Consider the following 13,840-nt stretch of genomic DNA (forward strand, 5'->3'; position numbering starts at 1 on the left):
GTGGAGTAACTTAACAATTAGCTTTTAGTGGTTAATGAGTTCCAACCAATTGTTCAAGAGAACTTGAGTTTGATTTTTGGTGGAAAAATTCTTGGTTAGACTGTACTTACTTCCATACCAAACTTCGAATTACGAATGCCCCTTTCCCCGAGAAACTGAAGGGCTAAGACCAAAACAAAATTGTGCAGTTAGCTGAGTGGTTAAATGTAAAATAAGAATATATTAGTGAAGAAAGTAAGTAATGTCTCATTAGTAAGGTCGAAATGACAAATAGTACTCACAAGTAAATATTTCCAAATGTAACACTATGATACATATGGTGTATTAACTAAGTCTCACCCTTTCCTAGGTCCCTTGCTCTCACGTCATGCCAATTGCCTTCCCTTATGATAGTATTTGTCTGTGTTAGTTGCTTCTCAAAATCTCAAGACAGAGAATTAGAAAATTGGATTCAAATTTTCTACTGTCAAAATATTATGCAGTCCTTGTAGTCGGCAAATTGAAATCATTGGATGATGGATCAGATGACTAACATATCAAGTTCTTTATTTTGAATTAAGTTTGTTGAAGTCAAAATGTGAGTGTGTTTGATCGTATATATTTTATTGAAGTAATTAAGTTGATAAAAGCATACCAATCCAACAAAGACTCACCAAGAGAAACTCTTTCAAAGAAAATATGATCTTGTAGCATTTGATTGTGATTAAGATTTTAAGCCGCTAGGATTTGGATAGTATGTGTATGCATGAGGTCCTAGGTTGATACCTTGTTGCCTCCATTGTACACTAAAAAAATAAAGTAAAATTCAACAATTAATGGTATGTTGGTGGGAAAAAAATGTAATGAATGTTGCATTGTTATTTTAGTGTGACAATTATTTTGAGACAAAAAATGTGACAATTTTTATGAGACAAATGTAATACTTTTTTCGGGTCAAATTCCATCAATATTAAAATAAAAATATAAAATAATTTTCTTGAATTCTCGTGTATACATTATTAAAAAGTCAAATTCTATACATACCTAAGGGAGTGTGAACAATTCTTTTTGGTTAGAACTTTTTCTGTGCCTATCAAATTTACATGAGTTCTATCTTGTCAGCTTGTTAATAGCTAAAATTAACATACATGATGAGAGTAGTTAGCAGTTGAATATATATGGCTTGATCATAGTTTTGGTCTTCTTATTTTCTCTGCTCACGATATTGATCCCGCTTTTTTAAAATCCAAATATTTGGTCCCCTACTCGTAATTTTGGATCTAAGAGTGATGACGTAACAATTTTTTTACATCACTAGACCAATCTTCGATGGTTATAAAACATGGCTTCTTACTAAACTAAATGCGATGTATGATAGAAAGACTAGTTCCATTGTGTGTTTTTTTACAAGAGTTAAATGATTGATGATTGTGACAAAAGTTAATTTGGCCAAAGAAATATGGCTTTGCTGGCCTTAGGACCCAACACTATGGTGAGTCGTTAGCGGTTACCTTGCCGTGCCCTTTGATGATGTGCCGTCCCTACAACGTTCCTTGTGATTGTGATCTTTAACGAGATCGACCACGGTAGGATGCTTCAATAATTGTCGGCTCCAAATCAGATAATACAGAATTATGAATATATACGAGTTATGTATAATTCAGGATATTCAAAGTTACTTATTATATCTGTCCATATGATTATAGATTTTTTCTTTAGTGAATTGGCCATCCCAAGGATCAAGTTAGTAAGGCCACAACTTTACGTTCAAAAATTGGACCACTTTATGGTGTAAATAAGCATCTTGTTGTACTAGTAATATTTAACTTTTTTTTGTTTTTCATGTTTTCTGAGTTCAATTATTTTTTTTACATACCATGAGTTCAATTTCTTGACATTAACGTTACATATTTTATTTTAGGCCCCAAATTTGTTTTGACTAGCTCTACTTATGCAAGACTTTTCGCATCTTAATAATCATCAAATTACTTTATCAAAACCAAATGAATGAAACCAACAGCAACAACTTTACAACTTAAAAAATGTAGAGTGAGACACTCAAACATGTGTCATTCGTTTCTAGAGAACACCTCAATCATCAACACGTATTTTTGTGACTAAATTATCATAACAATATATGAAACTAATTTTAAATTTTAAATTTTTGTTTTTACCTTTTACACATACTTTTATTCTCTATCGTTTTTTTATGACATCTCTATTTATTTTTTGGTTTTCTTATCTGCTTTCTTTTTTTTTAAGATAAATAAGATATCTCCTGTTTGAACATCGGTCCCTATATATCACAATGTATTACGACATCTCTATTTATTTTTTTGGTTTTCTTATCTGCTTTCTTTTTTTTTAAGATAAATAAGATATCTCCTGTTTGAACATCGGTCCCTATATATCACAATGTATTATCCCATCAACTCAGATATGTTCATGGGAAATTCTTAACTGCTTTCTTAATATTTTAATTGAAGTGTGAATACAATGTTAATTTTCTAATATGTAAATTGGTTAGGTATTATCCTCACATCACACCTTATAGTAATACAAATAATAAACAAAAATGCCGTCTTGTAATAGAACTGGTCATCTTCATCCACACCAAACCAAAGCACAGCAACACACACCATGACCACCTATGGAACAATCCCAACCCCATTATCCCCGCTCCAAACAAACATCGAATTAATATCACGTACCAACGAAAGCATCAAATTCGTCATCGGAACTCGCCGTCCATGGAAACTCTTCTTCAACGTCCATTCATTCAACCTTCCAACCAACTTCAACGACGCAATCTCTCGGTACAAAACCAACATCTGCTTCTTCGAGATGAACTACACTATCATACTCCTCATCATCCTCTTCCTCAGTCTTCTATTGCACCCAACCTCGCTCATTATCTTCCTCGAACTCATGGCAGCTTGGCTCTTCCTCTATTTCCTCCGTGATGAACCGTTTATTGTGTTTGGAAGACTCATCAATGATCGTGTTGTTGTTTTTCCGATGTTGATTCTCACCGTCGTGTTCATTCTCTTTACTGGCACAATCTTCAACGTACTTGTTGCGGTTTTGATCTGTGTTGTTATTCTTCTTCACGCTGCTTTCAGAAACACGAATGATTATTCTATAGCTGATCTATTTATTGATGAAGAAGATGTAATTTCGTTTTCTCATCCAAATGTCTCATAATTTTTATTTTACTTTGATGTAAAAGAATTTTCTTAGAATTTTTTCATAGTATTTGAATTTTATAGTATTTTTATATTAGCCTAATTTTAATAATTTCTGTTTTATTTTCTATTTTAGATTTTCGGCTTACAAGAATTTTGTTATTTCCCTATTTAAGTTTAACATTAATTTGTGACCTAAGACGACACATTTATTCATTCAATAATATTTTACAGAGTTTTCTCAATTTCTCGTGGATTTCAAAACCCTATTTACACAAGTTTGTCGCTTGCAAACTTGTTTCTTTTCAATCTTAGGCTTAGCGCTTGCTACCTACGTTGCCGACTGCGTCATATTTCCACACTTGATAGTTTTTATACCCTCTACAATTGTGGATGTTTCCCCTATTTAGCATTACACTAAATAAATTTTAAATGACGATAAAAGCATCATCTCTTTTGTCAAAAAAAAACAAGCATCATCTCTCTCTACTTTTCGTAGGTTCCATTTAATGAATCATAATAAATTAAATAAATTTTGGTGCAATGTAAGACTTATGAAAACACCATCTATCTCGTTCAATCAATCAAAAGTTTCTAATATTTAAGGTTTATGCTTACGACACATAACAAAGTAAGACTTATCCCTATTATTGCTGAAGGCCCCTTCATGAAATATTTCCCCCTTGAGTTAATAGAGGACTTATATTCACACAAGTGTTCAAGCGATGTGTAATTTTCCCTCTTGAATTATTCATTTTTCATGCAGTTTCCTCCTTTGATCTGTGATTGGGACAAAAATTCCCTAAATTGTTCGCTCTTCATATCTTCAATGCCTTTTCCTGGATCATTCCCATGATCTATACCAAAAAAACTCAAAATACCTATTAAGCTATTTGGTTAAAGAAGAATGCGACATATAACGTCTCTAAATAAAACATATATACAAAACATTTCTCAAACCATAACTAACTCACACTAAAACATCTAAAAAGTCCTTAAAAGAATAGAAAAAACTCAATATACACTAAAAATAATAGCATATGATGAGGCGTTATCATGACCTTAAACTTGAATTGTTGCTTGTCATCAAATAACAAAATAGTCATCGTTAGAATTTGCAAGTCAACAAAGAGGTATTTTGTCTTTTTTTTTCCTTATTATGACTAAACTACATTTTAAATTTACAACTCCAAAAATCAAACTTGAGTTCTTTTTCTATATGTCGTGTTGTTAACTCTACAAACATAGTCATCGTTAGAATTTTCAAGTCAACAAAGAGGTATTTTGTCTTTTTTTCTTATTATGACTAAACGACATTTTAAATTCACAACTCCAAAAATCAAACTTAAATTCTTTTTCTATAGGTCGTGTTGTTAACTCTACAAACATCTTGTTGGTTACACACCTCTCTTTTTTTATGTTACCATATTATAGCTACAAAATCCTAACTGTTGATTATCAATGATTAATATTTGTCGAAGAATTTGTAATACACACAGTGTATTTCATTCGTCGAATAATTTGTAATGCACATCGTGTATTTCTTCATTCTCAGCAGAATCATCGCTGTGATTAATATTCGTTGAGAAAGCTATAAAACACTCAAGATGGATCATGTCTTTCAACTAAATTTTATTTGAATCAAGAGTTAGAATTCCAAGCATGACCACCTAACTACGTTTTTAAATCTCTTACTATTTAGATCATTCCATGATTGGTACATACCTTCACTTTTAATTCTTTTTGTTAGATAGGTGAAACGACAAATAATTATTTAAATTCATACGCATAAATGTAAGGGCAGGGGTTTGAATCTCGATCATAACATCCGACCTAACAATTTCGATGGTCTGTCAATTAAGATAGAATTTTATGTTAGTTGAGTATTTGTTGGATGTTAACGCTCCATTTTTAGAAGAAATGACCTACTGTCCCCGTGAGCTTAGTTGAGTTGGTAAAGACAATGCATAATATATGCAAGGTCTGAGGTTCAAACCCCATACACTAAAAAAAAATGACCTACTAATCTGAAAGTAAATAAAATATAACAAAGATTTATTTCCACCCGAAATCAAATTCTATTTCTCCCAAATAATTCAGATGGGAAGCTCATTAACCACTAACCACTTGAGCATGAAAACAATGTTAATTATTCCAATATGCGTTATTTTTGGGTATGAAAATACTATTATGTATTATCCTCACATCATAGCATATAATAAAACAAATAATTAACAAAACAAAAATAAAATAAAATAAAATAAAATGCCGTCTTATAACAGAACTAATCAATCATTCATTCATTGATTCAATTCAATAGAAGAAACAGTCTCTTCTCAAAATCATCATCGTCTTCTTCATCCTCTCCCACTTCAACAACAACGATGACAAACTACGGCACAATCCCAACCTCATCATCATCCCCACCTGCAACAAACCTCGAATTCATCACACGCGCCAAAGACCGCCTCAAATCCGGCCTCGGAACTCGCCGTCCATGGAAACTCCTCTTCAACCTCCGTTCCTTCAACCTCCCATCCAACTTCCACGAAGCTATTTCCCGTATCAAAACCAACATCTCTTTCTTCCAGATGAACTACGCCATCATCCTTCTCATCATCCTCTTCCTCAGTCTTCTCTGGCATCCAATCTCACTCATCGTCTTCGTCGTTCTCATGGCTGCGTGGTTGTTTCTCTACTTTCTTCGTGATGAACCTCTTGTTATCTTTGGTCGCCTTATCAGTGATCGTGTTATTCTTGTGCTTATGTTGATTCTCACCGTTGGATTGCTTTTGCTTGCTGGTGCGATTCTCAATATTCTTATCGCCGTTGCGGTTGGTGTTGTGGTTGTTCTTCTTCATGCTGCTTTTAGAAACACCAGTGATCTGTTTCTTGATGAAGAAGAAGAAGGACTTTCGTTTTCTCCACCTGGTGCTCCTGCTTCTTGATCCTGTAATTCTTCTTGTTCGTTTTCATTTTGTTGTTTCTTCATATTTGTCAATGATTTTAGGGTTTATGTTTCTTTTTTGGGGGGTTTTGGGGTTGTTAAATTGTGAAGAAGAAAAATTGTTAGATCTTTGAATTGTGTATTGGTCAATTTTTTGTTGTTTGTTTGTTATTAGCTACAAAAAAAAAAAAATAAACAGTTTTTATTTCTTCAATGTTTTATTTTAATTTTTTTTTACGTATATATATATATATGTTGTTGGATTGAAACTTGAAAGTTATGCCAAAAGATGATGAATTGATAGACAGATTGGCGATGATGACAGAGTGAGTCTCTGCATCTGGTTAGTTGTAGCTAGCAACCACTCAAAAATATCTTTGAAAGGTGAAAATTGAAAAGGAGGTGAATATATCACTTTCAATTTTAAATTTGTTTAATAAATTTATATTCTTTTCATAATTTAATTATTTGCATAAAATAGTTACATATTAGGATGATTTATTGTATTTTTTGCATAAATCTCGGTAAAAATAGTCTATGCATCATAACCCTCAATAAAATAAAAATGATTCAACACAAGATCCAATTTTATGTTCAACGAAATAATAGAATAAAAGTATATACTAGTTTAGTTTAGGTGCCGTGTTCATGAAAGCTTAGATTAACTTGAATGATGCAAGAATAACATTATTTATCTAGCATCTCAACAAGGGGCAATCTAAATATCTACTTAGATCTAAAATTGATCCGTTGAAATAGGATCAGGGTCTCTTTTATTGATGCAATATAAAAAAAAAAAATCAGTTCATCTTTATGCTTTAATCACGGTTTAAATTTGAACAAAATTAACGGGTGAGTCTATTAATTGGAGTCCAATCTAGTAAATTCTTAAGCACCTGCATGTTTAGGGCTCGTTTAGCATCACGAAAGCATCTTGTAAACTGTTTGGTAAGTCAAAAAAAAAAAAAAAACATCACTATACTGTTCAGCAAGCCATTGCTACTAAATGCACTAAATACCACAATAAGACGGTACTCCAAACACGACCTAAGAAAATGCACACAATTGATTGGTGTTATGAACAAACCACAATGATCGATAACTCAAGCTTGCGCCAATCTTGGCTTCAAATCCAGACACAGTTGATTGGTGTTATGAACAAACTGCAATGATCGATAACTTAAGCTTGCGCCAATCTTGGCTTCAAATCCAGACACCAACACCTATAATCTGATTTTGAGATGGCATAAAGTTCATCTAGTGTGAGGTTGTCTAGTTCCTTGGATCTCCAACTGTCGCACATGTCCACGATGTTGTCACTCAGAGTCAATGTTCTATAGCCTTTTTCCTCGTGACTTTGACCTCGTATTCTCTTGTACAGTCTCATCACGGAAATACAATCTTCATATGGATTGTGAGTGCCGGTTTGGATACCATAGCTGTAAAGCAAAAGCGCAATTACATTGAAGACAGGTTAAAAAACACGTTAGGATCATATTAAAATACAGTAGCTAATGGTCATACCACAGATATGTAATTGCAGCAATATATGCAGGTCAATCAGATATAAAGTCAATATAAATACACAAGTGGACCAATTAAATAATGGAGAAAGGAAAACTCAATTGGAAGAAGCAATTCAAGACTTGACGAAGCATGAGGGAAAAATGTAACTTGCCCTAGATATGTTCGGGTAAGATACTTGAGCGAATGGCTGGTCAAGTTTGTCTTCATCAATGGACGGTACTTTGCTGTGTCTCTGCAACACAAAATATGAGCACAGGCGACATGTTAGTTTTATAATAAATACAAATATCTGCTCACAAATCAGAAACTGAACTTCATTCAACAATAAAATTTACTACAACATTTATTCAGATTATGAAAAATCCAAGCAATTGAATAGAATGGATCACCAAAATATGGAAACTTATTTATGTTTAAAAAAAATCGCTATAACAACTATACGGTTCAAGTGAATTCTACAATGCACCTTATAACCTTGTAAGCGACAAAAAAGGGAAGAAAAAAAAACAGATGGAACTCATCAGTTTCCGATAATTGTTTTGTTTTAATTCATTCATCAGTAAAAGACGGCAATTACTTAGAGAGCTGAACAGGAAAATAACTGAAATAACTGGTCGTAAAGAATGATTTTTAGAATGATGAGCACAAATGAATTGGTTACTCAAGAAACATCTACCTGATCAAGTGATCAGGATAACTCATTCCCAAGCAATCCAAATCATGTGCCAAATCATGCCCTACAAGAAGCCTGGCCTTTCCACCATCCAACCTAACTTTTCCAATGGATTCTCCATTGTATAAAATTTGCAAAATCTTTTCCTGAACTTCCTTAAGTGGCTTAACATCTCGAAGATGCTCTTCTGTCAACCCAGTTATATCATACCTGAAAAATGTCAAACAAAGTCAACACCATTACTCACTATTCCTCATCTAACTCTCTCTCTCTCTCTCTCTCTCTCTTTTTACAATAAAGGAAAACAATCATACAATAAAGGGATGAAGTACCTGTAATTAGTAACAGGGATTTGAGGTTTTACATATGTGTGGAAGATTAAGTTCTCATCTTCATCAACCAAGCACACTCTAGCACAAAGTTCCAGTGATCCATCACTTCCACCACCAACCATTTCACAGTCCATAGCAATTGCTCTCGGGCGGTAGTCCGCCTCATTTTCATCAGAAGAATCCAGAAATTTAATATGGATGTCTGTACAAGGAAATTCGTTTGTCCCCTGTAATAGTTCCACAAACAAAGTTAATGTTCGTACAATAACAAAACAAAAGACACGGGAAACATCCATTGTAAGCAAGTTTTATTAGATGATTTGAATTGTAGACATGAGAAACTGTATCTCGTTTGACTGATTTCAGTTCCTAATAACCAACTCACTAGAGGAACAGGGGCAGCTAGGCGACAAGTTTCTCTATGGTCACTGAGAGAAGCATGACTGTCAAACCGGGTCAAACAAAGTTGACAACCGTACTGAGAGAAAACCCCTGAACAAAGTCCTTTAGCCAAAGGGCCTAAAACATAGAGAAAACAAAAGATCACAAAAAGAATTTAAAATGAGTTACACACAGCAAGCCATATTGCTGAAATTGGATCAAATATGCAAACTCATAACTAACCGGTTAGATGCTCCCTCAGAGATTCAAAAGATTTGCAATGCTTTTGACAAACCACACATTTAGGTTGATGGATAGAGTGGTACGCGGTTTTCATGTGCTCAACGAGATGTTCTTTCTTCTTGTATTGCTTATAACATGCCGAGCATTTGTGTCTGTACAATGCGGGAAGAAGTTAGCTACTTTTAAACAAGCATATGCAATTGAAAAAGTCTACCTAAGAACGCGAAAAGCAAAAGTACAGAGGGTTTGTTAGTATTGACTTATTTGAGCTTATCTACTGATCACATAGACACTTGTGCAACTACTTGTGAGAACTTATGAAAACAACTTATGACATGTCCATAAATTGTTTTCAGCTTATTTCAACAAGCTCTCCAGGAAAACTTATGAAAACAACTTATAGTTTATTTAAAAACACCGATCACAACACTGACACGTCAACACAGTTAATCACATGTGTCAGTTAAACACCGAAAACGCCTTCAATCAGAAGTGTTGGTGCTACAAATTATAAAAGCAAATTTGAGAAAAAATTACTATATAGAAGATACTAATTAGCGCACACAAATGAACAATAACTAGAAATTATTAAAATTGCAATTATTTAGTTTGAGTAGCTTTCAACTGAATATTTACAAAGCATGCAAAATGATCATTGTAGAAAATAAAATGTAGAAAAACGAAAAACAAAAATGGAGGAGTAGAAATTTTAACCTTTTGGTTGGGGGTTCAGGAGGATCTTCTTCGTTGCCCATTCCGATTATTGCTGAAAGGAAATGCAGCGATTTAGCGTATCATTGAAAGAGTGAAGGTAAAATCAGTGAAACTCTGTAAACCCTAACGCGATGCTGGAAGAAGAAGCGGTAAGAACCCTGTTTCCTCTTCTTATTAAGTCGAAATGAGACAGTTTTATGATAAATTATCTTTTTTTTTTTTTGAGAGAATGATAAATTATCTTTAACTTTGTGTCAAATTTTTAAATCTTATTTATACAACATCAGAGTTTATCAAAGATTTATTAGATAATTGATGATTTACTATGAAGTTATTGAATATAAAAAAAAAATAACAACATTTTCAAAATACAAGATACTAGAGAAATACATTTTCCAGATATTTAAGCGTCTTCAATTTTTGGCTATAAAATGATATAATTTTTTTTAAGGAAAAATGATAATTTATGTAAATTATCATTAATTTAATATTTATACATTTGAAATTTTTGGATGTGTCACTGCTATTATCAGATACTCCCTCCGGTCACTATTATAAGCAAATTTTGACTTTTTAGGTTCATTCAATAAATGATGTATGTGGTCTATATTGTAGACCACATACATCATTTATTGAATGAATCTAAAAAGTAGAAATTTGCTTATAATAGTGACCGGAGGGAGTAAATCGATACTCCCTCCGGTCTCAAATGTAAGCAATTTTTCACTTTTTAGGTTCTTTCAATAAATGATGTATGTAGTCCATATTATATACTACATACATCATTTATTGAATAAATCTAAAAAGTGAAAAGTTGCTTACATTTGAGACCGGAGGGAGTATATAAGTCTCAAATTCATACAAGTGTCCCGCAAACAAAAAGAATTTGTTCTTTCATTGTCTAATTGTAGGTGAACATCATGCAGTAAGAGGAGTAGTTACGAAACATGTACAGGAGTACAATCGTATATTTTAGTCTTAGAAATTTCGACAAATTCACATGTAATGTTGTTGTAGTCCACTTCTCGGTTGGTAAAGAAGGGGGGTAGTTCACTACAAACTATCAGCGTTGTCTGGCAAGATGGTTTGGTTCCTAGTTAGAATGACCTAAATATTTGGTCCAAGAATCCCAAGGATCCTAGCTTAATAAAGGACAGTAATCTTATTCAACAAGAATCAAATGTGTGGTTCAAAATACATTTATACATCTTGAAGCAAATCAAATTTTCAGTATACTTAGTCCTAACACTCTAACAATGGATACATTCACTTGGGCGCTAGACAAAACTGATTTTTACTCAATAAAGTCTAGTTACCACACTATTGAGGTATTTGAAGAGCTAAGTAACCACATATCTTCTATCCTTAACCCTATCGATCATCTTTGGAAGAAGATTTGGAAAATAAAAAACTCCACCCAACCAAATCAATCTTCTTTTAAAAATTCTATGCAATATAATTCGTCTCATAGTTGATTCACGAAACAAAAACATTAATTGTCCTACTGATTGCCCTAAATGCTCTTTAGATTATGAAACCCTAAATCAGACATTCAAAAAGTGTTAGTTGGCTGAAAAGATTTGATTTGGATCCCTATTAGGAATTCAATTTGACAACATTGAAGACAATTTCATCATTTCGCTAACAAATATGATCATGCGGGTATCTATCGAAGTTCTAAACATTATAGCCACAATTTATTACTACATATGGTGTGCCAAAAATTAAAATACATTTGAAGGCAAGCAAACACCAACTCATTAACCAATAGAAAACGCCGTAAATTGCCAGAAAATTTATCAGAGAATTGAAGATTTAATATGCATAACACAAATATCACCAAATATTTAGATCAATCAAAGTTTAAATAAAGCAACATCATCTAACAATGTAATATAAAACTTCCCTTTCTCAATACCTTAAAAGTTGATGTAGTTAGATGCATTGACAAATTCAGAAGATTCACGACGCTTCAACTATGGGATTAGGGTTTCGAATGGTAAAATGAAGCAGTTGTTTGTTGGAGAAAACAAGATAATCATAATGTATGGGCCTTAGATTTTCCTAAATGTTTGGGCCTAAGAGCCCTATTTCTCATCTTTAGATTTTTTGTTGAAGAACTTCTTTTTCCACCCTCATAGTCTCTCACGCATCCTCTATTTTTCCTATTTTATCCTTGTTCAAATTATATAATCTTACGCAAAAATATGCGCTTCATATTATAATAAAACATCCTCATTTTTCTAGACCACATACATAAATTATCCAATATATCTAAAAAGTCAATTGTTTCTTGTAAAAAGGACCTGACGGTGTAGTATGAGAGAGGGAGAGAGAGAGAGAGAGAGAGAGAGAGAGAGAGAGAGAGAGAGAGAGAGAGAGAGAGAGAGAGAGAGAGAGAGAGATGATCATTTTTTCTCACACAAAGATAGACAATCGCAATCCCACAAATATTGTTTTAAGAAGTAAACTATGTCTTAATGTCATAAAAATAGCTGATAAGTTGGATGATAACAAATTAATTGATCAAGCTCCATGTAGTCAAGTCAGCATGGACGGTTTTGATTTAAACTCAGTATTTTAAATCATAAAGTTAAAATATTTTTTTAACCGCGTGATCTTAATCGAACGATCACCAATGTGTAGTGAAACCATTTTTCAAATTGATAATACTTAAAGATTGAAAGTATGAATATTGATGATTTTTCAAATCAAAATCAAAGTCAAACCCACTTCACGCTATTTCCATTTTCTAAATTAATTGATAGTACTTAAAGGTTCAATATTGATGAAACTTACTTTACCTCTATTTGCGGTTGAACCTTCAAACGAATCTTCATCTGTGTTGCTAATTTACAAAGGATTAATATATGTTAAGATATGTGGAGAAATGCTACTTTGGAGAATATGAAGTTCCAAATAATGTTACTATATTTTAAAAAATCGACTATTAAAACCTCTAAGACTATTTTTGGCCTATTTTTTTTTTTTTTAATCGCCTGTTTACCTTGTTTATCATTACCATAAAGATATAAAGACAATGAACGGAGAGTTTGGCCTTGAGGATAACGTTCATGATACCTTGTTACTAGTTATGTGAATATATACAGGATAAATATGTTTTTGGTCCCTACAAAATTGGGAACTTCTAAGTTTAGTCCTTACTTAATTTTAATAGGATTTTTAGTCCCTACAAAAAATAATTACTTATAATTTTAGTCCCTGCTAAAACAAAGTTTGTTTAGTTATCCTTAAACTCTTAAACTTTTGAACGATTTTTTTGAGATAAGTTTAGAACACTATGAAAAGTTCGTTTACGAAAATTTAGAATTTTTTAACATGGTACGAATTAAATATGAATTTTTTAAAACGACAAAAGTTAAAGATAAAAGTAACAAAATCTGGATGTAGAAATCAAATTTTGCAATAATTTTTTGCGGAAGAACTAGTAATGTTCTTAACACATCTGCAAAAAATTGTTCAAAAATTTAAGAGTTTAAGCATAAATTAAACAAATTTGAATTGAGTAGGGACTAATATTGAGTTCAGAAAAAAAAATTAGGGACTAAAAGAACTATTAAAATTAAGTAAGGACTAAACTTAAAAGGGTCCAATTTTATAGGGACTAAAAACATATTTAATATAATGCCAAAACATAACTGAGAAACAAACACTAGACATGTCACAAGATCACGTTCAGCTTCTTAGCATTGTCAATTGTCATTATCAGCCAACCAAGATCACTTTGTTTTGCATACATTCAAAAGTTACACATCATCATTAATCATTAAAGCTAACTCAAACTGTCCTCGTTTGTTTGCTACTTGCTTGTTATACTTACATGTTCATCAGTTTTTCA

The 13,840-nt window shown here is 32.6% G+C and overlaps 2 protein-coding genes and 1 pseudogene across 3 annotated transcripts; 2 read left to right on the forward strand and 1 right to left on the reverse strand.

The window, feature by feature from the left end:
* The first annotated feature begins 2,555 nt into the window (after positions 1 to 2,555).
* LOC146951196 (PRA1 family protein F3 pseudogene) lies at positions 2,556 to 3,267 on the forward strand (annotated as a pseudogene). The gene has a single exon (XR_015027824.1). The product of XR_015027824.1 is annotated as a PRA1 family protein F3 pseudogene (transcript).
* A 2,199-nt stretch (positions 3,268 to 5,466) lies between these two features.
* On the forward strand, positions 5,467 to 6,325 carry LOC146951197 (PRA1 family protein F2-like). Its single transcript, XM_085747165.1, has one exon. It carries the CDS (start codon positions 5,549 to 5,551, stop codon positions 6,110 to 6,112), a length of 564 nt encoding a protein of 187 aa, XP_085603291.1. The 5' UTR covers positions 5,467 to 5,548; the 3' UTR covers positions 6,113 to 6,325.
* Positions 6,326 to 6,989: 664 nt separating this feature from the next.
* On the reverse strand, positions 6,990 to 10,358 carry LOC146951198 (RNA exonuclease 4-like). The gene is made up of 7 exons (XM_085747164.1): positions 9,982 to 10,358; positions 9,268 to 9,419; positions 9,029 to 9,162; positions 8,644 to 8,870; positions 8,315 to 8,521; positions 7,790 to 7,870; positions 6,990 to 7,550 (listed from the first exon to the last, which is right to left on the reverse strand). Exons 1-7 carry the CDS (start codon positions 10,020 to 10,022, stop codon positions 7,292 to 7,294), a joined length of 1,101 nt encoding a protein of 366 aa, XP_085603290.1. The 5' UTR covers positions 10,023 to 10,358; the 3' UTR covers positions 6,990 to 7,291.
* Between the last annotated feature and the right edge of the window lie 3,482 nt (positions 10,359 to 13,840).

This window comes from Medicago sativa, chromosome 2 (genome assembly GCF_051527215.1).
Source record: "Medicago sativa cultivar Bolivia chromosome 2, Bolivia_mono, whole genome shotgun sequence".
Taxonomy (NCBI): domain Eukaryota; kingdom Viridiplantae; phylum Streptophyta; class Magnoliopsida; order Fabales; family Fabaceae; genus Medicago; species Medicago sativa.

Excerpts from the sequence above, each read along its gene's own strand:
- LOC146951197 (XM_085747165.1), top strand. The coding sequence starts at position 5,549 with ATGACAAACTACGGCACAATCCCAACCTCATCATCATCCCCACCTGCA.
- LOC146951198 (XM_085747164.1), bottom strand. The coding sequence starts at position 10,022 with ATGGGCAACGAAGAAGATCCTCCTGAACCCCCAACCAAAAG. Across the intron at positions 8,871-9,028 it reads TAGCTGCCCCTGTTCCTCTA|GGGACAAACGAATTTCCTTG; the intron begins GTGAGTTGGTTA and ends GAACTATTACAG. Across the intron at positions 7,871-8,314 it reads TATCCTGATCACTTGATCAG|AGACACAGCAAAGTACCGTC; the intron begins GTAGATGTTTCT and ends TTTGTGTTGCAG.